General features: G+C 48.7%; 2 protein-coding genes across 5 annotated transcripts in view; one reads left to right on the top strand and one right to left on the bottom strand.

Moving 5' to 3' along the window:
- Positions 1-2,200, top strand: part of LOC137421591 (phospholipid-transporting ATPase ABCA1) — an 86,816-nt gene extending 84,616 nt beyond the window's left edge. For all 4 annotated transcript variants that reach the window (XM_068107799.2, XM_068107797.2, XM_068107800.2 and 1 more), the window contains exons 49-50: positions 182-425; positions 785-2,200. In XM_068107799.2, coding sequence (XP_067963900.2) covers positions 182-425; positions 785-829 — 289 coding nt within the window. In that variant the 3' untranslated portion in view covers positions 830-2,200. The remainder of the gene's footprint in view (positions 1-181; positions 426-784) is intronic.
- Positions 2,201-2,307: 107 nt separating this feature from the next.
- Positions 2,308-27,388, bottom strand: part of LOC137421593 (very-long-chain enoyl-CoA reductase-like) — a 48,339-nt gene continuing 23,258 nt past the window's right edge. The window contains exons 6-13 of the mRNA XM_068107801.2: positions 26,678-26,793; positions 25,919-26,024; positions 25,615-25,687; positions 24,578-24,615; positions 21,536-21,593; positions 13,868-13,956; positions 13,093-13,138; positions 2,308-2,656 (exon numbers count right to left, since the gene is read on the bottom strand). Of these exons, the coding sequence (XP_067963902.1) occupies positions 2,529-2,656; positions 13,093-13,138; positions 13,868-13,956; positions 21,536-21,593; positions 24,578-24,615; positions 25,615-25,687; positions 25,919-26,024; positions 26,678-26,793 (654 nt within the window). The 3' untranslated portion in view covers positions 2,308-2,528. The remainder of the gene's footprint in view (positions 2,657-13,092; positions 13,139-13,867; positions 13,957-21,535; positions 21,594-24,577; positions 24,616-25,614; positions 25,688-25,918; positions 26,025-26,677; positions 26,794-27,388) is intronic.

The raw sequence follows: 27,388 nt of genomic DNA, 5'->3' as shown, positions 1-27,388 counted from the left end.
AAGCACGAAAACAGATGTGATTAACTTGGACCATAACACCCTGCTAGAAAAATGTGTAAATGGAGTTCGTAACTTCAATGAGGGTCTTTGGTTAGGCCTTGAATTGTGGTTACCATGAGACCAAACTCATTCCTTCCAGCAATGAAAGTCTTTTTGTGTTCTACTTCTGTTCACATCGCAGCTTCGGTGATGGATACACTGTACGGTTGCGCGTTGGGGGTTGTCCCCCACTCCTCGGCCCTGTGGAGGCCTTTGTGGCATCGCAAATACCTGGCGCGGTGCTGCGTGGACGGCAGCACACAACGTTGCAATACACGCTCCCTGCCAAGCAGGCCTGCCTAACGCGCCTCTTCTCGGCCCTGGCCAACAACGCTGGCCCTTTGGGCATCGAAGACTACTCTGTGGAACAAACCACACTGGACCAGGTACGCTGAACCAATCAGGTTAATTGACTCTGCGGCTCTTTCACCTATCATTTTGGTCACCGATTGGCCTGTTTTTTTGTTTTTTTGTTTTTAACCCTTCCCTGACGTCATCGAAACGTTATTTTTTGCTGTTACATTTTGAATCATGTCAACCAACCTCCATTTTACGACCATTTCGATTCCGGTTATTCCTTTGGCACCGCTAGTCTGATTGTGATGAAAAGTTCCAAATGTTAACTTTCCGAGTTGGTATTGAAAATGTTGGACCATTTTCTTGTAACTCTATTTTGGATATTTACAACAACGTCTGCAACATTCTAATGATTGTTGTAATGCTGTGCTTTATTTCACCTCTTCAGGTCTTCATCAACTTTGCAAAGAACCAGAATGATGGTGCGGTATAGCAAAGGAACTAGATCAAACCAGTCTCGAACAAGGAAACCCCCATCCTCACGAAGACCCCTCTCTGTACCTCCCCTTTCCTCGATAGGCCTCTGTCCCTCCCCCAACTCCTGCTCTCCAAATGCAACGTTACACAATGCAAGATGTTGTTGCTGTCGTCTTCATTCTGCCATTTTAGAATCCACTGGGACCACTTGATATGTCTGAGTGGCCTTTATTTTGTCTTTTATTTGGTCCTCCTCCTTTCCCCCCTTATCAATTCCCCCCTCCCCTTCCCTCCAATGCACTCCTTACTACCCCAGCCAACTACATGCAATGCTAGGCCTAATGACACTATCAAAGTTTGGTCGAAGCATCATGTACTGCACATCAATGCAAGACCTTGACTTGAAGGTCGCGAGCAATCTGGCATGGGCCGGGCCGTGTTGTTGAGGGAAAACTTAAGCTGCCATTAACCTGAGGGACCTGTAACCGGGTCATGAGGCTTCGTTTACCAATTTCCTCGAGGGATTTCCCCAATCGCCTCTGTTGTTAAAGCCTGTGTAAGCAGGTGCCATTTCCAATACCCTTAGGCACATCTTGAAAATGCAAATCAATGCAAAGGGTGGTGGTGGTGGTGGTGGTGGTTGGCTATGAGCACTGCCAAAGCATGCTGGGCCTCCCTGCCAAACCTATACTCCCCGATACACTGCCGTGCAGCCTTGTGCTGGCCGCCTGCGCTGCACCGCAGATTTGTAAACTTGATGCTTTACCATTTGTACACGATGCTTGTTATTATAATATGTTCTCGAAAGACTGGAGACTTGTACTCTCTGCACTCCAACCCTCCTGTGGACTTTTGGGGGAACGATGGAGCGGAGAGACGACCCACTCCATTTGCTTACGAATTTTATATGGACACCTTTGTATACGTCGAAACGTTAATTCACGGTTTGTGGTGTAAATTCTGCTGCACATAATCCTGGGATGTACTGTTGAGAAGCGAGACCGGACATTCTGATCGTTCTCTCTGTACCTTGTCGACCCACCTGTAATTGGCTCCATGTTTGCACAGTTTGTCACGTGGCAGGTTTTCTTGTTTATCCGCAAAGGGTCGAGACAAAATGCATCCCAAGAGGATAAGTATTGGTTACACTGTCTTTGTCAACATCTTTCGTAAACGGTATTGAAATTGTTTATTTAGCATCTATTTTTTCTCCATACAGCTTCTAACGGGGAATTTTCGTTCTTGCTCGCTCCGGTTACCTGAGCGAACGATTACAATCCATTATGCTGGTGGATTTTTCTGATGAATGTTTCATATTTCCTTGATTGAAGTTTTGCCTTTTTTTGTTTTGTTTACATTCCTATCTATAAATTATTCATTCAGTGTTCCCTCGGTTATGTTGTCTTACTCGATAGCTTTCTGATCAATCGCCACCACTACGCAACCTCGAACCGAAGTCTTCCATCTACCATACTCTTCAAAAAAGTATTTTGTTGCTGTCCACTTTTTTTATTTTTTAATGCCAATCATACTTATTTTTCGACAAAAAAATGGGTTAAATGTGACATGTTGAGATCTTGGCAATACAATTTCATGGGGAAGTTTGTGAGAAGATTCCACAAAAGGAAGGAGAGGAAACCAGCGGAGTCCGATACTGAGATAACGGATAGATGGAGGAAGAGGAAAGCGAACCAGAGTGTGAGGAAGAGTCTGAATTATGCGAGGAAAGGGAAAAAGGGCTTGCGCATGGTTGGGTACCCGGGGTAGTCCCGGCAGTATGAACGATGCTTTTCCCTTGCTTTCACCATCAGCTTCATCAGGGTGTATCCGGCAAACACAGCCACTGTGTGGGATGGATGAAAGAACAATTTCACGATGGGCTTCAAAATCGGACGATTATCATCGATTACCATCAAATCAGAAATAGTGATGTTAAACATTTCATCCAGGAAAAAGACTTTTTATGCAACATGGCTTCAGAAGCAAAAGCGATTGCGTCCAGTGGAGGCAAAGTGCAGAATTTTTTTTGTTTTACGAGTGATGACGTCATGGAGTGAGCCAAAGTTGCAATATGTGACTGGCTCTGGCAAAAACAGACGCTTGTCGGCATTTCTCTTAGCGAGAAAAAGCCGAAGAGAGTCCAAATATGACCACAGGGACCAAATTGAGATTTTTTTTTATGGATAGAAAGAGTAACTTCTCTAGATTATTATGCACCAAAACATTTTTCCAAGAAACAACAGAAAAGTTGTGAAATTCGACGAAGAATCTAAAATGTCATTCTCAAAATGTGCTCAGAAAGTCACGAAGATCGCGAAATTTAGATGTTTTACTACGAGCCATACATCGTAATTCGAAGGAGATCCCTGACATACATGTTTGGTGTGAATGAAAAGCTCTACGTGTGCACATTCTTTGTGCGTGTGAACTGTATTGTGAACTTTGAACCTAATTACCTCCATTGTTTAAACTAGGGCATGCCCGTACTATATCTATATCTAAAATTATATCCCCCCCCTCTATTTACATGCAATGGTTTGGTCCAAAGCGAACGGCTTCCGGAGTTTGGTAAAGAAATCGCCATCGCGTGCACAAACGCGCAGGAAAGCGAATGAATCGCAAATTCGTTTTTATTAGTTGTAAAACATAGTTTAACGCCAACATAGTTTGCAAACGTGAAATAAATGAATACGCTCTCAAATGTGCCATCCGAGGCAGAGTGTGTCCGCCACGTTCGGCACACGCGATCGTTCGCTGCTCTCTGATTGGTTGAATCGTTTTTTGGACATAGCTCGGTAAGTAATTGTCCGATTAATATGAAACCTTGAAAAGGCACATCCTCGGGTCCCCAGCAATATACCTGGCAAGTTAAAAGTATATCGGACCCGTGGTTGTCGAGAAACAGCGGTCACAGACAGACAAACGTACAGACAGAGATTACTGGAATTATAGATAGACAAACGTACAAACGTACAGACAGAGATTACTGGAATTATAGATAGATGAAAATATAATTGTCATTAAAATACCATAACTTCTTTAATTTTCATCCAATTAACATAATGTATTGTTGCGAATATGGAATTTGGCCTCCATATCCGCTTGTAAATATTCCCCTATTTTCTCCAATACTCCCCAACTTTCCCCGATCCCCCATTCCCTAGTCCCATTGCATGTAAATAACAATCAGTAGAGCCGACCTTCCCCTTATTCCCCCATTAAATGTCGTGCCCAGGTCCACCGCACCACACGTAGACAACTTTCGGACATCTTCCTAGTTATTCTTATTCTATGTCAGTTAAGGCCTCGTCTCCATTAATTATGACTCTTCGTTGCACCAGAATGTGATTATATGGCATCAGTAGTGAGTTTAGGACCTTTCCCATACCTCCTTCCATCTTCTTCCCCAACAATTACAACAACAACAGAGGAGATGGCGGCGGAGCGGGGGAGGATGCGTCCTCACACCGGCTCGATTAGCGCCATAGACCATGCGCTCCACGGGGTTACCACGAAGGGGCTCCTTGTCAGCTCCTCGTCAAGGGCGGAGCCTGGTAAACCCCCCCGCACGCACCCAATGAGAAGCAACGTGCCGATTCCATGAGGCGGAGCTAACGAGCCGAGGGCGTGTCACTCCCCGCCGGATATACGCGGCCCCGCGCCGGATGTGACGTCAGATGTGCACCCAGCTTGGAGAAGGAAAGCCACCTGCGAGCGCTGAGTCAGATGCGCCCCCAGCTTGAGCAGACAAGACGCCATCCGAGCGCTGCGACCTCCCCGCATCTTTGGACCGGACCGGACCGTACTGGACCCTGCTTTGAGCCAAGAGTGCACCTTGAGCCATCGATACCCGCTGTCCTTTTCATCAACCCCCGTGTGAGTCAGCCTTGTCCCGTTTGTCTGTCGTCTGTCCGGGGTTAATATAAGAGTGTGTCTAAGTGCCTGTCTTTCTGTGATTATAACTCTAGCCCCTGTAATCTGACCTTTCCGTACGAATATAATCTCCTCCGGAGGTCTTGAGAACTGAACCCTTGGTGTCGTATTGTGTTATTGTAATCCAGCCGGGTGTCTTCTTTTTCTTATTGAGCCAGCATCGCGCGACTAAACGTTCGGGCACAATCGGGTAACTTGTGCAGACGTGGTCATACCATAAAACCGCTCGGTAAATAACATCCAAGCCACGTCTGTAACAATTGGTGTCGAGGAGTGAGATTCGGACCCGGGACTAAATTAGTTAGGCCCAAATTTTGGGAGGGAAAATCGGTTCGGAGCGCGTACGGCGCTCGACCGAATCGATTCGGAGCGCGTTTCCCGCGGTTACTGCGCTCGACGAAATTATAACGAAAAAAAAAAAATTTGGATTTGTTTTACGAAACTCGAATTTTGCAAGTCGCGCTATGGCGGATCAAGACGGCTGGGGTCCGGTAGGGGAGAGTGAAGCAGGGTCGGTCCAGGACCAAATTGAGGGACATGAGGGACATGAGGAGAGCGAAACAGCGGGGGTAGCAGGCACGCAAAATGGCGCCTCGCAAGAGCGCGCGGTAGCCGAGCCCGCTGTATCAACGGGCTTTAACATGCAGCCGATTGACATACAGGCCCTCATTGCGCAGCTACAGGCAGCTGTACAGATGAGTATGGGGAGCCAAATTGAGCGATTGGGTGAGCGGTTGGGGAACCGGATGGATGCTCAGGGTGAGCGATTGGAGGGCCAAATGAGGGTTGATAGTGGGCGATTAGAGGGCCAAATGAGGGGTACCGGTGAGGGATTAGAAAAGAAATTTGAGGGGTTAGACAACGGGATAAAAGAGGTGAAACATGGGTTAGAGGGGGTAGAAAATAGAATGGCTGCCCAGGAGAATCAGATAGAGGGAGTGAAAAATGGGTTAGAGGGGTTAGAAAACAGTATGGAAGGCAAATTGAGGGACATGAGGGACCAAGCGGAAAGGGAAGTTAAACAAATGGAGCAGCAGATAGAGGGGGTCAGAATGGGGGTAGAAACCAAACTGGATGCTCACAGGGAGGAAATGGAGCAGATGAGGGTGGCATCTGGGCAGGAGATGCAAGTGATGGGAGAGGAGATCAGAAGAGGAGTGAGTGAGGAGGTCGGAGGAGTGCGCGAGGCGGTGAGGCACTGTAAGGAGCGCATGGAGAAAGAGGTGAGAAAGGGGACTGTAAAATTGCAAGGTGGTATAGAGGAGTTGACGCTGGGAGTAGAACAACTGACAGTGGGACAAAAGGAGTTGGGGGACCAGGTAAAGAAGAACACAGCGGTAATAGAGGGTTTAAAATCGACACAGAAGGAGATGAAAAAGGACGTAGGGGTAATTAAAAAAGAGTGTCAGACGGTACATGAGGACCTGACGAGGAAAATGGACAAGGTGGTAGAGGTAATGGAGGTTAAAGAGCGGGAGGTGCGGGAGCACATAGAAAAAAATAAAGTGGAGTTAGAGGAAGAACTTAAAGGGGCGCACGAAGAGATGAAGGAGATGAAGCAAAAATTAGAAGAAGTGGAAGAAGGGGTGAGCGAAATTAAAAAGCGACGGAGAGAGGATAAGAAAGAGATAAAAGAGGAGGTAAAAGAATTGGTCCAGAGTCTGTGTTCGGATCGTGATGATGTGCTCATTAACCGGATGAGGGATTCGCAGGTGATGGAGGAGAAGCGAAGAGGAAGAGGACCCGGTGTAAGTGGTGACCAATATGGTCGTGCGTATGATGCGCCAGGTGATTTAAGAGGCTTGGGGGTCGAGATAGATCCGGGTGTTCGTGAAAGGCCGTTGGTGAGGTGTGTGACAGGTCTGGTGTGCGAAAGAGGAGGTGTGCGAGAAAGTCCGACTCTGGGGTGTGTGAGGAAAAAGTGCGTGCCAAGGAGTGAGTGTGCTGGCGAGAGTGAGTCGGTCGTAGCGCGTGTGCGAGGGAGCACATGGAAGCGTGGTGTGGTGAGTGTTACAGAGGGTGTGACGGGAGAGTGTGCGCAGGAGTGTGCGCGAGAAAGGTGTGTGATGGACAGGTGCATGGGGAAAGAGTGCGCTGTCAGAAGTAAGGAAGAGTGTCCACCTGTGGTGAGTGTTACAGAGGGTGTAACGGGAGAGTGTGCGCGAGAAAGGTGTGTGACGGACAGGTGCATGAGGAAAGAGTGCGCTGTCAAGAGTAAGGGTGAGTGCGCTGTCAGGAATGGAGGTGAAAGTAGTGAGAGTGACATGGAGCGTGAGTTAGTTGTGACAGGTGAGCGAGGATGTACACCTGGGATGGAAGGATGCACACCTGGAATGGTAGAGCGTGAGTGGGAATGCACGCTGGAGTTGGTGGTGAGGCACGTGGTTGGGTGTGCGAATGAGGGCACACCTGTGATTGTCACAGAGGAGGTGACCGAGGAGGGGGCGCGAAGCGGTGTATTGGTGAGGTGTGCGAGCAACGAATGTGTGCCAAAGTGTTCGGTGGTCAGGTGTGTGACCAAGGCTGTGAGTGGAATGGGTGTGCCTGGGTGTGTAAGGAAAGGTACGAGGAGCATGGGCACGGCTGGATGTGTGAGCAAGGAACGGGCTGCGGGATGTAAGCATGCAGGTGAAGCATCGACGTTAGACGGGGTAGAGTTTAGAACGACTTTTAGCCGAAGCAGGCCCTCGGTGCGTGCCGGGCCTCGCTTTGAACGGCCGCGTCCAGGCTCCACTAGGCGGAGCTTGCAGCCCGATAGGAAGGGTCGTTATGGCGACCACGTTTTGTTGAGACGTGCCGGCAGGTCGAGATCGGGACATTGGATGGCTCCACGCCGAGGTGATGCGTGGGATCTCGGGCCGGGTAAACCTCCTTCCCTGCACCGAAGGCAGGATGCAGCCAGCCGCTGGCACAAAACAACCAGCATCCATTGCTTGGCTTTACGAAGCCGGGCTTTGGACAGGAATTGGCGCACCGAGAGGCAGTAGTGAGTAGACTGGGTGATGAGGTTAGTGTTTTGGACCCAAAATTAGAGAAAAACAAAATTTGATGATTGGCAAGGGATTGGCAGTAGTGATTGGCAGATGATGGGCAGTGATTGGCAAATTTTTAATTTGTTGAAATTTGATGTGCAAAATTGGTAGTGAGAGACCCCCGATGGGGTGGGATGGCAAATCTGCCACCCTTCCCATGCGGGGGGCAAAGGAGCAATAGCTTATGGGGTGTATGGCAGTGAAAACTAGCCCGGGTGGGTTAGGATATTGTGTGTAGGGATCTAGAGAAGATGACCTTAGGTAACGTTAAGGTTAGTTAGTGACTGATACCTGTAGTGGGGACGCAGGTAGATTAGTGTGGATGATAATGACGAGGGAGCGCAATAGTTTAAAGGGACGACTGGGAAGCGCAAGTTTCAGAAGGGAGTAGTTAGCTGAGATGATGCCGCGTGTGTGTGAGGATTGAACAGGTGTGATTGCACAGGTGTGCAACTGGACAGGTGTGTGGAGCAGTGTGTGAGTAGTGAGTGTGTGGATCAGCGCGAATGCGCTTGGGGAGAGAAGGGTGCAGGTGGCACCAGGTGTGAGAGCACAGGTGTGCAAGTACAGGTGTGTGGAGAGAGTTGGAGTAAGTGGTACGGAGTGGTGTGCATGGTGCGAAGGTGTGGATGGGGGAAGAGTGGACCCCTTTCACGAGTACCCGGGGCGGGTAGTGTAAGTGTTAGGTAGAGGGTACAGGTAAATTGTGATTGGATATTGGCATTTGTGGTGCGGTTGCAGAATGGTGTTGTGAATGGGTGCATTAGTGTTGTGGAAATGGCTGGGCGTGTAGCCTGTTAGTGTGTGTAGTTGGTTGGGCACTCCACCACTGTGAGGATGTCGGCCAGGTGAGGCCGCAGGTGGGCTCTGGGAGCCGGTAGTTGTGAGTGGGTGCCTGAGGATCCCGGGTGTGGATCGGGCAGCCCAGTGCCAGAGAGGGCACGGAGTGGGGAGAGAGCCAGAGGGCCTTCCCCTGGTAGTTAGGTTAGGGTAAGGAGCAGGTAAGCTCGGAGGCAACTGCAGTGGTGGAGGTGTGCAGGTGGGTAGACCCACTGGGAGAGGTGCACGTCGCAGCCCAGAAATTGTACGAGGGCACCGGGAGATGAATCGGGGGAGTGAGACCCCAAATTGAAGAGCACCACAGTTTGGCCAATGGGAATTGGTTTTTAGAACCCATAGTGTAAGAGGGCCAATGGTTTGGCCGGAGAAAGACCCCGGGTAGTGTAAAGTTGTTAAAGTCATTTAGGAAATAGTTAGGATTGATGAACCTGTCGCACCATACGCAGCCACTTGCCTGTGGTGATGATGATGACTCCACACCTGTGTTTTCTTTGTTTGTTGCAGGAGATGAATTGCTGTGTGGGTTGGTGAGACGCATCACGACGTGGATGAGACATTGGGGTGATTCCATCTCTCCCTCCCTAGGAGGGACTGATGATGAATTGGTAATGGCAAATTTTGATGTTGAGTTGAAGATGGCAAATTTTGATGAGAGTTGAAAATGGCAAATTTGATTGGTTAGGAGGGAGAGAAGACGAATTTGGTTTATGGGAGGAACGGGGAAGACAGTAGGGATGTTTGTCGATTTGTAAAGTAGATGTTTATGGGTAGTGTTGTGTTTTGTGGATGCAGTAAGGGGTAAGGGAGGGGCCATGTAGGTTACCTGGTGGGGGGGGGCGTACGATAGGAACGTACCTGTCTCACCTGGTTCCCATGTGCCCCCAGTGTGCATCACCTTACATTGCGTGCACTTTTGCGCCCTTACCACCTTACTCACTTGTCTGCTTCTTTTGTCTCCCACCTCCGAGGATCTGGCTTTGGGGTAGAGAGAGAGGAGAGAGAGGTGCTGGCTGCGCAGTTGTGGGCCTGCACTTTCGCTGTTTGCTGCCGGGATCGATACACCATATGGACCGCAATGTTTGTGGCCACCCACAATGGACCGCAGTTCGTTTGCGGCCAAGCACCACCCGGGGATGGACCTATGGGTCAACGTGGCACCTATGCCATACAGGTGAACCACTTTTAGTTACCACCAAGTGTACCACAAGAAGAGCAAGAGACACCTGCAGGGTTAGGGGTTGTCGAATTTATTTTTATACCAATGAACAATGGTGACTGCACCGGATGGTGCTGACTGTGTGGTGGGGTGGTGCTTTTGATGCTGGGAAAGGGTGCTCTGCACGTTATTAAAGGCCGTCGGCCACAGAGCACTCGTGGGTTGGTGTATCGATGCTGGCAAGCGCGCTCTCTCTATGCATAACATCTGCATGTGTTCCTCCAAAGACAGGTCCTGGATCGTAGTGTAAATAGCAGCGTAGTCTTGTAAATAATGCTCCCTACCGGCTGTATGTTTAGTTTGCGAATTCTTTCCGGATTCGGTTATCCTGTGGGTGTGTTTCTGTGAGGAGAAGGGTGCAACGTCGCAGGGGGACATATTTACTCATTTGTGAATATCTGTAAAACTGTCGCACTCAGGGTAGAGTTAATAGTAGAGGGAACTACATTGCGTGCCACACTAAAGTAGGTAAAAATTTATCGGGTCGGGACGCCCCGAGGGTAGAGAAGGGTGCAATGTTGCGAATATGGAATTTGGCCTCCATATCCGCTTGTAAATATTCCCCTATTTTCTCCAATACTCCCCAACTTTCCCCGATCCCCCATTCCCTAGTCCCATTGCATGTAAATAACAATCAGTAGAGCCGACCTTCCCCTTATTCCCCCATTAAATGTCGTGCCCAGGTCCACCGCACCACACGTAGACAACTTTCGGACATCTTCCTAGTTATTCTTATTCTATGTCAGTTAAGGCCTCGTCTCCATTAATTATGACTCTTCGTTGCACCAGAATGTGATTATATGGCATCAGTAGTGAGTTTAGGACCTTTCCCATACCTCCTTCCATCTTCTTCCCCAACAATTACAACAACAACAGAGGAGATGGCGGCGGAGCGGGGGAGGATGCGTCCTCACACCGGCTCGATTAGCGCCATAGACCATGCGCTCCACGGGGTTACCACGAAGGGGCTCCTTGTCAGCTCCTCGTCAAGGGCGGAGCCTGGTAAACCCCCCCGCACGCACCCAATGAGAAGCAACGTGCCGATTCCACGAGGCGGAGCTAACGAGCCGAGGGCGTGTCACTCCCCGCCGGATATACGCGGCCCCGCGCCGGATGTGACGTCAGATGTGCACCCAGCTTGGAGAAGGAAAGCCACCTGCGAGCGCTGAGTCAGATGCGCCCCCAGCTTGAGCAGACAAGACGCCATCCGAGCGCTGCGACCTCCCCGCATCTTTGGACCGGACCGGACCGTACTGGACCCTGCTTTGAGCCAAGAGTGCACCTTGAGCCATCGATACCCGCTGTCCTTTTCATCAACCCCCGTGTGAGTCAGCCTTGTCCCGTTTGTCTGTCGTCTGTCCGGGGTTAATATAAGAGTGTGTCTAAGTGCCTGTCTTTCTGTGATTATAACTCTAGCCCCTGTAATCTGACCTTTCCGTACGAATATAATCTCCTCCGGAGGTCTTGAGAACTGAACCCTTGGTGTCGTATTGTGTTATTGTAATCCAGCCGGGTGTCTTCTTTTTCTTATTGAGCCAGCATCGCGCGACTAAACGTTCGGGCACAATCGGGTAACTTGTGCAGACGTGGTCATACCATAAAACCGCTCGGTAAATAACATCCAAGCCACGTCTGTAACAGTATATATCAAATGAAAGAGAAAAGCATGGGGAATCGGATGATATCAAAATCTCAATTTTTATTTTTGCCCCCAAGTGTCTGCTTTTGCCAGAGCCAGTCAAATATAAGTATGCCAGTTTATGGTCCATCTATCTGGTTTTGGATGTTCACTAAGGACTTGTGTAACAATCTTCTGACAACCTAGCAGGTTTTCCAGTTATCATTCACTTTTGTTGCTCTTTTTACAGATGAGGGACAACTTGCTGCCAGAATGATTTGCCAACTGTTTTACTAAAATAACTCACCTGCCCTTCAAAGTCAAGGACTTTTTTTTTTCTATTATTATGTGCACACAAATCTCAGCAGTAAAATATTATTTACAAAGGTAACATTAAAGTGTGGTTATTTGAAAGTTGGACGAGTTTATCCAAAGGCATTCCACATTGGTCCCACTTTAGTTGTTTTGGAATTCTGGTCAAATGGCCGGCAAAGGACGAGCACGCACGCGGAGTGAATGGTGATTGTTTGCACCTTGGGGGAGGATATAATTCATTGTTGTTTAAATAAAATGCGGTTTCTCCACATTGTCTTGTGCCAGGATTTTCCGTTACTGTTATCTTGTCGGATGTGTTCCATTAAATTACTGTATATTTCTAAAGGCTGCATTTGCGATACGTTCCCACCCTTTTTTCCACACCAATATTTGGGTTTAATTGGGATCCCCTTTTGTGATGGTGATAAAGGACGTGGTTTAAAGACCTCGTTCGGAGTACAAAGCGGATTCTCTGCTCGGGTGGAGATTTATTCTAAATTCCTTAAAGAACGGTCATCCTAGATGGAGTCTGCTTTGACATGTGCGGTATGCACAGGTGGTTGTGAGGCCATACACACGACAATACATGCCTCCTAATTTGTATGTTTATTTTAGCTCTCGAATTCTTAACATGTATCAAACATCACTAAGACAATTTGTGATGGTTTATTCTACCCAGCCAAGTTCAAATATTCTCAACATGGAAAATCCTTGCACAACACTGCGAAAAATACTTCTCTTAGTAAAATATTTTTTTCTTAAAATTAGAAAAGTTTTTATTTCTTGAAACAAGAAAACTAAAAAAATTGTTTGAAGAAAACTTTCATTTTTTTTTTAATACAAGGTATAGACACGTGGAAGAGCTAGGACACAGAACAGATCAGGATACAAACATACCAAAGGGAACAGCAGGAGAAATGGGAAATGCCAACAGCAGGGCAGAGGCAGAGGGAGAAGGTAGACGAAGACGGATAAACAAGGGATGCAGGTAATGATGAAGGAACGAACGGTAGGGGGTGCACAAGATGGACACGTAAGCAAAATTTTGAGATGGAGGTGGGTTAACAATTAAAAATAAAAATAAAATCGCTTAAAAAAGAATGAAAATTCTCATATCCATATCTGGATCTTCACCAAAATCGAATCAATTTGTCCTTGTCACACACCTAACATGTCCACCAAGCTTCATTTGAATCCATCCGTAACTTTTTGAGATATCTTGCTGTATATGATAAAATATACCGTAGATGTCATAGAAATGCGAGAATTGACCCGTCACCGTCTGTAAGGACAGGTTATTTGCTAGTGTGAGTAAAGTGACCCACCTGAGAGTGTGTGGGTCATACCAGTGAAACACATCCACACTCCAGCCTGCCAGGGTAGTGGTAGAGAAAGGAGGAGAAGGGGGGGGGGGAGTGTAGTGAGTTTTAAAATCAAAAGTCATGATTTTATACAACTTTGACACAAAAACTTTCCAGTTATCGTGAAATTAAACAAAGTGATTATCGATTTTGAGTAGACCTACCAAGAAAAACAAAATGAATGTTCATCATTGGTCATTTACACAGCAACAAATGGTGCTGCATTTACTGTATAGACTCTGGTTTTGAAATTAAGACTCTGGTCACAGCTTAAAAGGGTCAATCTAATTTCCCTTGATAAGCATTCTTTTTTACATAAATAAAGTTTAAAAGACGGAGAGTAAACAATAAGTGCCCATTTAAAGTTGTTTGAAAGTGGCCACCTGTTACCAGTAAGCAAAACTAAAACAGAAACAGGAAGTTGACACCACAATGGTGCTTTGTTTCATTGTTTCAACCTAAAGGAATTTGAAGCACATGCAATGAGATCGTCCCATCTCATTATCAATTGAGATCAAACCAATTTTGCTCGAACAAGTAATTTCATAATTTTTCGTCAAAAAAAAACGATACTTTGTGCAAAGAAGGACATTGTAGTTTCTGCCTTCCCTCTAAATACATTTTCAGCTTAAATCACAGACAGAGCAACCTTCCAGATGTCTATCTGCATATCCTTACAATGCAAGGCAACTGCTTTTTTTAAACTTTTTTCAATCTGTTTGTGATTTTGTGGTTTTACTTCATAAGTGTAGTTCGGGCAGGAGATGAAGGCGAAGGGCCACGTAAAGGGATTTGGTCCAGCAACGGGGAAAACCGTCTCCTTATGTCCTGCATTCATCAAACAAACCATTTGATGATTCAATGTAATGTTACACCTTACAAACAACCCAATAATGAGGGCTTTCTTATTATAGTAAGGTGCTTATAGAACTTATGCCGTTACTTAGAGTAACAAAAATACCGTTACAGGCCGGACAAAAACACGAAATTGTCCACAAAATTTATTTAAGGTACTGTGATTAATTTCAGAAGGGGTCATCAAAAACCCTTCTTTTTTTTTTATTCAAAAAAAATTAAGTAAGAACTTGTTGTGCTGTATCCACATCGCTTTCAATAACTTCAAAATGTGACCATTATCAACTTTTGCCATGTTTTCCAAAAAAAATTGATTTCTTTTCATGACAAATGAAAAATGGATGTTTATTAATATGGTATATGGATGGTATCCAGAAAATGGTACTGTTCTTTATACATGATTACTTCATACATATTATAAATCACATAGTTATTACTAAAGGTCCAAAATTTGTCCAAGATAAAATTGAAATATTGAAGACAAGTATGAACAAAACTTTCCAAAACATTAAGACTACAAGAGATATTGTCCGCCATTGTTCCCCTATTTACAGCCATCACATATGAAGCATTCTACACCATCTTTTTTTATTTATAGTGAATAAATGTACAGGTGACATCTATAGCAGTTTAATTCTATGCATTTTTGACTTTTTGGTGTTGATTGTTTTTCCAATAACTTCTTTTTAAAAGCCCTATTGAGGACATGTGTCATATCTGTGGGTAATATCCCATATTGAATTTCGGTTTCCCCTACAGAGGACATATGTCATATCTGTGGGTAATATTCCATGATGAATTGCAGTTTCTGTTATTGAGGACATATGTCACATCTGTGGGTAATATTTCATATTGAATTCCAGTTTCTGTTATTGAGGACATATGTCACATCTGTGGGTAATATTTCATGTTGAATTTCAGTTTCTGTTATTGAGAACATATGTCATATCTGTGGGTAATATTCCATGTTTAATTTCAGTTTCTGTTATTGAGGACATGTGTCATATCTGTGGGTAATATTCCATGTTTAATTTCAGTTTCTGTTATTGAGGACATATGTCATATCTGTGGGTAATATTCCATGTTTAATTTCAGTTTCTGTTATTGAGGACATATGTCATATCTGTGGGTAATATTCCATGTTGAATTTCAGTTTCTGTTATTGAGGACATATGTTGTATCTGTGGGTAATATTCCATGTTGAATTTCAGTTTCTGTTATTGAGGACATGTCATATCTGTGGGTAATATTTCATGTTGAATTTCAGTTTCTGTTATTGAGGACATATGCCATATCTGTGGGTAATATTCCATGTTTAATTTCAGTTTCTGTTATTGAGGACATATGCCATATCTGTGGGTAATATTCCGTGTTTAATTTCAGTTTCTGTTATTGAGGACATATGTCATATCTGTGGGTAATATTCCATGTTTAATTTCAGTTTCTGTTATTGAGGACATATGTCATATCTGTGGGTAATATTCCATGTTTAATTTCAGTTTCTGTTATTGAGGACATATGTCATATCTGTGGGTAATATTCCATGTTTAATTTCAGTTTCTGTTATTGAGGGCATGTGTCATATCTGTGGGTAATATTCCATGTTTAATTTCAGTTTCTGTTATTGAGGACATGTCATATCTATGGGTAATATTCCATGTTGAATTTCAGTTTCTGTTATTGAGGACATATGTTGTATCTGTGGATAATATTCCATGTTTAATTTCAGTTTCTGTTAGAGGACATATGTCATATCTGTGGATAATATTCCATGTTTAATTTCAGTTTCTGTTATTGAGGACATGTCATATCTATGGGTAATATTCCATGTTGAATTTCAGTTTCTGTTATTGAGGACATATGTTGTATCTGTGGATAATATTCCATGTTTAATTTCAGTTTCTGTTATTGAGGACATATGTCATATCTGTGGGTAATATTCCGTGTTGAATAATAGTTTCCGCTGCTGAGGACATATGTCAAATCTGTGGGTAATATCCCATATTGAATTTCGGTTTCCCCTACAGAGGACATGTCATATCTGTGGGTAATATTCCATGTTGAATTTCAGTTTCCCCTACTGCGGTCTATGTTGTGTTGTTTCTGGGTGGCTACCCGTCTGAAATTAATCAAAATGGCGTAAGGAACATTCATGAAAAATTTGGCACTTTTGTCTACCTGGTAATGGTATTTCCAAAATATTTCATTAAGCCACCTTACTATTCGGAGCCAATCACGTGCATACACGGGACATTCAGAAAGTTTAGCAAACTAAAATAGCCACAATACAAAGCAAACAATAACCTTGATCAAACAATAACCTTGATCAAAATCCCTGCCGTCAGTCCTGTGAGACTGTTTACCTTCCCCAGAGAGCCAGACAGGTGCACGTTTCGAATCGCTACGGCCGGCTTAATGACGCAACTGTAGCGGTTGCCGCTGAGCATCCACAATCGTCTTACACCTGCCGAAGACGCAACCAGGGAGCGATCACTGTACCGGGCTCGTCCAGGCCGCCCGGACATGCCCAGACGCGCCTTTCCCGGGCATGCCTGGACTCGCCTTTCCCGGGCTCGCCCGGGCACGCCCGGTCTCGCCTTTCCCGGGCATGCCCAGACTCGCCTTTCCCGGGCACGCCCGGTCTCGCCTTTCCCGGGCATGTCCAGACTCGCCTTTCCCGGGCTCGCCCAGGCCGCCCGGGGACGCCCAGTCTCGCCTTTCCCGGGCATGCCCAGACTCGCCTTTCCCGGGCACGCCCGGTCTCGCCTTTCCTGGGCATGTCCAGACTCGCCTTGCCCGGGGACGCCCAGTCTCGCCTTTCCCGGGGACGCCCAGTCTCACCTTTCCCGGGCACGCCCGGTCTCGCCTTTCCCGGGCATGTCCAGACTCGCCTTTCCCGGGCACGCCCAGTCTCGCCTTTCCCGAGCAAACGCTCCGGCATGACGTGTTTGATTGCATATATATATATTGCTGCCCGATAAACGGGCTTTTCAGAGTACCCGAGTTTTGGTTTTGCTCAATAAAGAAACTCGGACGAATTCCCGTCTTTTGTTGCGTCAATCCTTTCGACTCGCGTAGGAGCACAGCTCCTTCACTGGTGACCCCCGACATGGACACGGCAGTTGCCCTTAAACTGCCTACCTTCTGGGAGGCTCACGCGGCGGTTTGGTTCGCCCAGGCGGACTCCCAGTTTGCCCTGCGAGGCATCACCGCCGACGACACCCGCTTCCACCATGTGGTAGCGGCACTCGGCTCCGCCACCACGGCCCGCGCCCTGGGCCCCCTCCAGCACCCGCCAGCCGCTGACAAGTATGGCGCGATCAAGACGCTCCTCCTCGACGCATTCGCCCTCTCACCGGCAGAACGCGCACGACGCCTGCTCGACCTGCCCGAGCTCGGCGACACGCGCCCATCCGGGCGAATGGACTACATGCTCTCGCTGCTCGGTGAGCACTCCCCGGATTTTCTTTTCCGGGAGCTGTTCCTCCGCCAACTGCCTAGCCAGGTACGCTTCGCCCTGGCAGGCACGCATATCACGGATCCCCGCGCCCTCGCCAGGGAAGCCGACAAGATCTCCTCGACAGGCCAGCACATCGGGGTGGCTACCTGGAGCCCGCCGCCGTCTGAGGCGACGCCCATGGCGCCCGAGCGCCCGGTGCGGTTGGAGGCCGAACTGGCGGCCGCCACGCCGCGCCGACCGCTTCCAACACGACGGCCGGGGCCTCCACCTGACCAGCCGTGGTGTTATTACCACGCCAGGTTCGGACAAAAGGCTCGGACATGCCGACCCCCGTGCACTTTCGGCAAGTCGGGAAATGGCCGGGCCGGCGTTCATTACCAGCCATGAGCGCCGGCCGCTCGGGCAACTTGCTTTTCATCAAGGACAAAGCGTCCGGGCGGCGTTTCCTTTGTGACACCGGCGCCCAACTGAGCGACATACCCGCCTCCGAGCAGGACAGGCAGACCGCCGTTTGTAGCCCCTCCTTGGTCGCTGCCAACGGATCGGCCATCCGCACCTTCGGCCCGCGCAACATCACCCTCTGCTTCGGCAGCCAGTGCTTTAAATGGACCTTTGTGACGGCAAGCGTGCCCATGGCTTTGCTAGGCGCCGACCTCTTCTGCGCGCACGGGCTGCTGGTCGACGTCAAATGGCGTCGCCTTGTCAACGCCGAGACTTTCAGCTCCCTGGCATGCACGATGAGCAGCGCCGCGCCAACCGAACTAGCGTGCGCCCTCCCGGCGGCGAACGAGTTCGCTCGCCTGCTCGCAGAGTTCCCGGCCCTCACGCGGCCGACGTTTTCGGCCGTCGCAGTGAGACATGGTATCGAGCACCACATACCAACTACGGGCCTGCCGGTCTACGCCAGAGCCCGCCGCCTCGACCCAGCCAAGCTCGCCATGGCAAAGGCCGAGTTCGACGCGTTGGAGCACCTCGGCATCGTGCGGCGCTCCGATAGCGCGTGGGCCTCGCCACTGCACATCGTGCCGAAGCCGGGGGGCGGCTGGCGCCCATGTGGCGACTACCGCCGCCTCAACGACGTTACCACCCCCGACAGGTATCCGGTCCCGCACATCCAGGACTTTTCCGCCCGTTTGGCGGGGCGGGTCATTTTCTCAAAAATTGACTTAATACGGGGATACCACCAGGTACCTGTCAGGCCGGCCGACGTCCCAAAAACGGCCGTCATCACGCCGTTCGGCCTGTTCGAATTCCTGAGGATGCCGTTTGGCCTCAAGAACGCGGCCCAGGCGTTCCAGCGCTTGATGGACGGCGTGCTGCGCGACCTGCCGTTCCTCTTCGTCTACCTGGATGACATCCTCGTCACCAGCACGTCCCGGGCCGAGCACTTCCTCCACCTCCGAACACTGTTCGGGCGCCTCAGCGAGCACGGCTTAATCGTCAACCCGGCCAAATGCCACTTCGGCACGACGGCCGTTGACTTTTTGGGCTACCACATCACCAGGAACGGGGCCGTGCCGCTGCCAACCAAGGTCGAGGCCATCACCGAGTTCCCGCGTCCACGCTCAATCAAGGCCCTGCAGGAGTTCCTCGGCATGGTGAATTTCTACCACCGTTTCATGCCCCGCGCTGCTCAGCTCATGCGGCCCCTTTACGAAGCCCTCCGGGGCAAGCCGGCCAAGCATGACGTCGTCTGGTCCGCAGCCATGGACACGGCATTCACAGGCGCAAGGCTGGCCCTCGCCTTGCAACGCTGCTTGCTCACCCGGTGCTCGACGCTCCCATCGGCCTCACTACGGACGCCTCCGACTACGCGGTTGGCGCCGTACATGAACAATGGGTGAACGGGGTTTGGCAGCCACTCGTTTTTTTTAGCCGGCAACTCCGGCCGAACGAGCTAAAATATAGCACATTTGACCGCGAGCTCCTCGGTCTATACCTGGCCGTTTGCCATTTCCGCCACCTCCTGGAGGGCCGCCCGTTCACGGCTTTCGTCGACCACAAGCCGTTGGTTTACGCGATGGCCAAAGTCACGGAGCCGTGGTCGGCCCGCCAGCAGCGCCACCTCTCCGCCGTGTCGGAGTTTACCACGGACATCCGGCACGTCGCCGGAAAAGACAATGCCATGGCCGACTGTCTTTCTCGGGCCAGCGCGAACGCGGTTCACCTCGGCGTGGACTTCGCGCTTATGGTGGCCGACCAGACCACCGACACCACGGTGCAAGCCCTCTGGGCGGCGGACACGGGCCTCCGCCTGGCCGACGTCCCCTTCGCGGACACTGTCCTGCTCTGCGACGTCTCCCAAGGCCAGCCTCGCCCCGTCGTGCCCGTTACCTGGCAGCGCCGCGTTTTCGCCTCCCTCCACGGCCTTTCCCACCCGGGCCGGAAAGCTTCCCAGAAGCTGGTGTCGGCGCGTTTCGTCTGGCACGGAATTCGACGGGATGTCCGCGATTGGGCCAACGCCTGCATGGCCTGCCAGCGGGCCAAGGTCCACCGCCACACCCAGGCCCCGCTGGCATCTTTCACCGTGCCCGAACGGCGTTTCTATCACGTTAACATGGACCTGGTGGGCCCCCTTCCCCCATCACGAGGTTTCACACACCTGCTCACCATGGTGGACAGGACCACCAGGTGGCCGGAGGCCGTTCCCCTAGTTTCCACGACCACCGCCGACGTGGCGCAGGCTTTCATCGCCACCTGGGTCGCTCGTTTCAGCGCACCGGCGGACATCTCTTCGGACCGCAGTCCGCAGTTCACCTCCGAGCTGTGGGGCGCGGTCGCCCGCAACCTGGGGGTCAAGCTCCACCGTACCATGGCCTACAACCCCCAAGCCAATGGGTTGTGCGAGCGTTTTCACCGCTCCATGAAGGCCGCGCTCATGGCCGGCCTTCAGGACGGCGGTTGGGCCGACCGGCTGTCGTGGGTCCTTTTGGGCCTCCGCACGGCCCCCAAGGAGGACCTCCAGGCGTCCACCGCCGAGCTCGTCTACGGCCAGCCGCTACGCGTCCCGGGCGAGTTCGTGCCCGACGCCACCAGTCCCTGGTCCGCAGCTCGCCAGCGCTCGGACCTCCAGGAGGCCGCCCGACGGTTTGCCCCCGTGCCAACGTCCCGCCATGGTGGCCCCCAGTCCTACGTCCCCCCAGCGCTTCGCACAGCGGAGTACGTTTTTGTGCGTCATGACGCACACCGGGGGCCACTTCGGCCGCCGTACGACGGGCCCTTCCGGGTCCTGCGACGGGACGACAAGTCTTTCGTCGTCGACGTCGGCGGCAGGTCGGACCGGATTTGGGTGGACCGCCTCAAGCCGGCGCACGTGGACGTCGACCAACCACCACGGTTGGCCCTTCCTCCGCGGCGAGGCCGCCCCCCGTCCACGGTTCCCCCCGCTCGACCACCCACCACCACACCGGCCCCCCCACGACCCTCCAGGGGTCGCTTCGGCCGGGTCATCAGGACCCCCCTTAAATTGACCCTGCCGGTGCAAGTCGATTCTCGGGGGGCACGTGTAGTGGTTGCCGCTGAGCATACACAATCGCCTTACACCTGCCGAAGACGCAACCAGGGAGCGATCACTGTACCGGGCTCGCCCAGGCCGCCCAGACATGCCCAGACGCGCCTTTCCCGGGCATGCCCGGCCTCGCCTTTCCCGGGCTCGCCCAGGCCGCCCAGTCTCGCCTTTCCCGGGCATGCCCAGACTCGTCTTTCCCGGGCACGCCCGGTCTCGCCTTTCCCGGGCATGTCCAGACTCGCCTTTCCCGGGCTCGCCCGGGCACGCCCAGTCTCGCCTTTCCCGGGCAAACGCTTCGGCATGACGTGTTTGATTGCATATATATATTGCCGCCCGATAAATGGGCTTTTCAGAGTACCCGAGTTTTGGTTTTGCTCAATAAAGAAACTCGGACGAATTCCCGTCTTTTGTCGCGTCAATCCTTTCGACTCGCGTAGGAGCACAGCTCCTTCACAACCTTCTTTAGGACCACTGTTCCTAAACGCTGCACCACACCATGTTAATTGTGGGTTAAATTGCACCAACTATGATGATGTCTCTGAAAACGAAGGGTCTCCACGATTGTGATGCTGCGGGAGACTTGCCAGCCATGCGGATGTCACGTAGGTACACGAGCACAAAGTAGTTTCCAGCTTCGCATACCTAATAGGTGGATAAAAAACATATTGCAAAAAAAATGTCATCATGCATGTTAGCTTCCGCTTTCTTAACATATGATGATGATGATGATGATGATGATATGCACCATACTCTTTACAGTGCTACTTAAGCAGTTTATTTGCAAGAGCTATGTTGGGTAGTTTGCCATTGCCTTCCCAGGGGCAGGACTTTGGCATTTGTTCAGGGTGCCTGTGATAACTCACCTACTCTTCCCAAAAGACAACATGGCATCTTAAACGTCCACCAACTAATACTGGCAGACGGGACGCCACTTTAACGTCCGTCCGATGGACGGCACACATTGATGCCTCCCCCTGCCTGTGAGACACCAGGATGGCAGGTTGTAGCTGGGCCAACATTCAAATCCAGGATAGACAGCTCAGAGGTGAGTGTACCTGGACCTTCAGGACGATATGCCAGGGGAAAACTTAATTCATAAGCAAATTCACGGATTACTCGCACAGGTAGGTCTCCAGAAATGCTTGCTTTTTGTAATGCAAGTTTACATAATTGATTTATAGACCTGTTGGGGTTGGACACGAGGAGATCTTAACAGGGAGGGTAGGTATGCTGGTAGCTTTGTTCTATCAATTCTGGGTAAATGCTCTGCTATAGCAATAAAATGTTTGTTGATTATGTTACCTGTGTTTTTGTATTGTTGTGGATCATCAGAATCAATACCTGGTATCGTAATAGAGGCTGGGGCCTGTGGACCTTGGATAAATGTTTTAATCTGTTTGTACTAGCCTGCAGTGGTATCAGATTTTAATTTGCGAACCCTGGTATTATAATAATCTTTCTTAGCTTGAGAAATAGATCATATGATGTACACCCTTCCTAATGATGCGTGTCTAAAACAGCCAACTCTGAGCCTTTGTTTTATGTTCTAGCCTCTGTCATCTGTCATTTATGTACTTTTCAAGGGTGATGACAGGCCGTCGGCACAAGTATTGGCAGGAAAGGCCATGAACCCCACACCGACCACCAAGCAAACCATTGAGGTGAGGGTGGGGAAGGGTTTGCCCCATCCACAGACTGGGTTATAGGCCAATGGCAGACCAGAGGGGAGGGGCTAAGTGCATCACAGCTGAGCGTGGGAGCAAAAGTTACACAAGCAGGTGTAACCCGTACGCATCAGAGCAGATGCTGGGAACTTCGCTGAGTCCTGAACGTGAAATGCTGCGCTCCCCACCACGCCCACGGTGACTGAGATGACCCGCCAACCATGCCCATATTTTCATCCTCTCTGGGATCGGACTGTGGCCTAGAGCTATTAATTTGCTTGCTTGTCATGTCAAGGGCTCAAGCTGTGTCCAGCCGGCACAGCCGGGGCATTTCCTGTCTTGTCAGACTCTATCTATTGTCTGTCTCCCGAGATATGAATGGGCCGGTGGGCCCGTTAAGAGATAGATAATTAAGGATCCCGTTAGTTCATGGGCGCATATCGGTAGAGGTTAAGGGGGTGTTATTATTGATTCTAATTGCTTGCTCCTTGTATTTCCTTCCCCCGTACATGGTTACAATTAAATATACCTGGTCTCGGGGTGAATTTGATCTGCAGTGATCACATTGAAATTAGGGAAAGTCTGTTGAGGTCAAATTGGCAATGGAAATTAATGCTGTATATCCAGACTGTGCCGCCTCCTCAGCTCTCTTGGCAGTTAATTAGAGATGAGGCATGTGGTACCAATTAGCAGCTCTGAGGAAAACTTAATTTACGGTCTTAACTTAAACTTAAAACTTAAAACTTAAATACGGTCCCACAAGCATGGTATCAGAGTGGAAAGACCTGTAATCTGGCGCGGGATGGCCGAACCAGCTGACCGGTATGTCCGCTGTTGGAGTGGCCTGCTGGGATTCATGCCAGACAACTGCGATGACCCGCGGTTACAACAATATGTACAAGTTCCTCCACAAAACTTGGACAAAACCCTCTCCTCAATGTGCAAAGTATCATGGGAAAAACACATCAGAAATGGATGTATTCATCATGTAGATAGCTAACTGCGGATACAACAATGAAAGCTGTTAATTTTTGTGGATCATCTAAGATAAGTCCCTGGTGTTGGGCTAGCGGCTAGGGTGCCAGCTTAGGATCCTAGGATCCTGGGTTCGAATCCCGGTCGATCGCTGAATTAACGCCAGGGGGGTTGACTCGGCCTGTCATCCTTCCGAGGTCGGCTAATTGAGTACCAGTTCACTGGTAATTCCCTGTTTGTCGTTAAAGGCGGCAAAAAGGGTTGGTGGCAGGAAGGGCATCCGGCCGTAAAACATTGCTTCAAAAAGGGGACCAAAAAACAACAACAACCACAGTCCCCGAAAAAGGCCAACCCCCGCTTGCGGGGAAAAATGGCCTCTAAAGGTGGTTTAAATTTTTTTTATCTAAGACTAAGTCGCTGGCACCTCATCTGGTGGACTACAGACATCAGTGATTCTTCAATCACTAGTTTCATGGCCCCAATGAATCCCAGCTCCTTGTGGGGTTAGCCACCCAAGTTTTCCCTCTCTACACCTAACGATGCTACTTTAGGGAGTATCCTTTTGATATTTCAGTTGTTTCCCTTAATTTAATTGAGCATCACAGATGAGATAATTCATTCAACTTTAAGAGTAAAAGAACAAGGCAAACAGGAAGTAGTAAATATAAATATCACTACCTATCTTAAATTGGGTTTGGTTAGCTTGTAATGAAATGACCCAAGGCCAGAAAGACCAAATGGTGCAATACAAGGTGTTTAGGTTGGACAAATTATGGCAGACATGATGCAAGTATGGTAGAAACTTGGCCCACCTCACTGAAAAAATTCAAATTGAGAAAATAAATAAATAAAGAGGATGAAAGAGAGAAAGAAGAGTAGGGGAGAGTGGACGAAGTGGGGAATATATCCTGATCAGTTATTGAAATGAAATCCTAACTAAGCAAAGATTCTTATGTATCGTGACATGTTGGTGTGCCAGATACGTACAATGAAGAGTAGTAGGTATATTATCGTTTGCTTGTATGCTGCAGGAAGAAGTACACACACAGTTAAGTAATAAAATAGGAATTAGTGTCATTTTAATATGGCTTGCTGTAGGATGGCTATCAGGTGCTGACTGCCTTGTGATGATACATGTGTTATCATGTCATCATCACAATATCACATGTATACTGATAAATGACTATGATTCATGTAACATAAGCTGAGCATTTTCAGAATGTTCACCTGAACTTGGGGATTAGGTACATGTTGTTGTGAGATAGAGGGAAGGTGGGTCAAGCCAGATTCGGTGGTGAAATGGTAAGATCGTCCCCTCTGAGGTCGGCGGTTCAAACCCCCACAATAATACCAAAGACTCCAAAAATGGTACGTGCTGCTTCCTTGCTTGGCATTCCGTATTTAAAAGGGTGTGTGTGTGTGTGTGTGTGTGTGTGTGTGTGTGTGTGTGTGTGTGTGTGTGTGTGTGTGTGTGTGTGTGTCAGCTCCATTACGAGCCTTAGATCATGTAAGAATTGTTTTTTAAGCCTTGGAATTTGGCCAAGGTGCCAGAGGTAGCACGCCTACCCTTCGCGAAAGACAGTGCGATCTCTAATGTCCTCCAACGAATACTGGCAGATGGGACACCCAGCTTAACATCCATCTAATAGACGGCGCACACAATGATGCATCACCCTGCACACGAACCACCAGGATGAAAGTTTATAGCTGGTCCAACATTTGAACCCAGGTGAGAGAGTTCAGAGGTGAGCGTGCATTTTTATGATTTGCCATTGTGAATTTAAAAAAGTGATAATTACCAGGTATCAGAACTCGGGTTTTGGATCTTGTTTTGGCTTTCACCTCCAATGGCATTTTAAAAAGTTTCCCTACAGGTAAATTTCTCGTGTAGGTGGCAAAGAGAAATCTCAATACCCTTTTAAAAATTAATCAAATTAACCATTTATTGATGTATTTAGTGCCCAGTGTTGTTGACTTGTAGCTATTGGTCTAAAAATGCATGCTTGACCCGGAAATGTACACACATGGAGGAGTGTAGAGTGGGTGGTTGACGTAAAAAGCCATCCATAATGTAAAAGCTCCATAACAGGCACATGTCTGCGGCACAACACAAATACAATGAATTGCAAGGGCCAATGATAGAACGATGGGTGGGGTAAGTGGAGAAGCTGAAAAAGGCAGCCATTTTGATCATATGCCATCATTCAGGTCAAGTTGATGGTTATACGTCATCAAAAAGTAATACAAACACAATGCAAGAAAGATTCGATAAATCCTGGGAGGGTTCTGGTGTGATGAAGGTGTGACGATGGCGGCGGGTGACGTTACCCGAACAGCTTGGCGTAGTGGAAACGTTCCACGACTGACGTTGTGAATGTATACAGTCTCCAGAATGCACTTTGCATAATGGAACGTGTAACAGACACATGCAAGGCTGTGCAGACAAACAAAAACATGTATCCTGAAATTACCTTCAAATCTTCGCATCGAATCAGATATCTGAAGGGAAGGTTTTAAAGGCCAATCGTTTAACATGAATGTGTGTTCAGTATGGTCTATGTTTGAGGATAAAACAAACTCGAAAAACATTTTCCATAAAAGAGTAATTATGTATGTTCTATTGGAATTGTAGACGGCGGCTTGCAAACCGAGCCTCAAGGGCGGTGTACAGAAGCGTTTTTTAAAAAGAACAATAAATGCAAGGCGCAGGGAGGTGAAATTCGCTGCACGTGATGTGCAACGCGAGCAGAGTGAAATGAGTGTTCATTTACATCCGTATGATGTCTAATAAATAATGAACGTATAAGCACACCTGACACTAGGCCGAGGCTTCATGCTTTGGCACGCTCACGAGGCTGCACCGTCGAATAAACTGTGCCAACCCATCATATTTGATGGGCTTTTTACTGGTAATAGTAATAACTAGAACGGCACTCGGTAGAGACCATACCTCCATCCACCAGGCTGAACAGTTTATGTTTTGTATCCCACTGATAGGCTGAATCTCTGGCTCTCTACAATCATTAAAAATGATTTAAGATATAACCTGGAAAGCAAACTTTTCATGTTGTGTGGAAGATACGTAACTGCACAGGGCGATGAGGACTTGCGGAGAACGCCTGCTCAGAGCCATAGACAAATGGTGGTCGGGTGTAGCACAAGTAGTAGAGAGCCAGAGAGAGGGTGTAACGGCACAGCAAGGCCTGTAACGCATCAGAGATGCAAGTGAAGAACAGCAGGGTCCTGGAAGAGATCAAAATTAGTGCAGCATGATAGAAACATCCCAATGAAAATATTTGCACATTCCCATAACATTACCACCCTGAGATGTTCCCACTGAGACCCTGTTCCCACCCTTCGCCCACGCTTCCTCATCTTGTACTGTGATGCATCATTACCTTGGTGTCCTACTGTTTTCCCTTTGCCGACCCTTTTCCCCCTGTTATCCTACTTTATCATGAACCTCGATACCTATGCAAAAAAAAATACAGGGTGGCCACAAATTACATCCAAATTCAAACCGTTTATACAAAAAATATATGAAATGGTATATGCAACAATCCAGTTAATTGCATGTGAAAGAACATTTCTCAAAGTTTTATTGACATTTCTTTTGTTTCCAGGTGTCTCCTGTGAGATCAAATAAACTACACAGGTTCAACGAAGTTTCTGGACAACCTATGGAAGACAGTCACCATCGAGGAAAACGATTCGTGAGTGGCACAAAAGGTTTATGGAGACTGGTAGTAAGATAGGCGAGAGGACGACTACAGAGGAAGTTGGTAGTCTAGCCAAGAG

The sequence above is a fragment of the Myxine glutinosa genome, chromosome 2 (assembly GCF_964187855.1).
Source record: "Myxine glutinosa chromosome 2, kmMyxGlut1.1, whole genome shotgun sequence".
NCBI classification, from domain to species: Eukaryota; Metazoa; Chordata; class Myxini; order Myxiniformes; family Myxinidae; genus Myxine; species Myxine glutinosa.
This window is presented reverse-complemented; position numbering and strand designations above follow the sequence as displayed.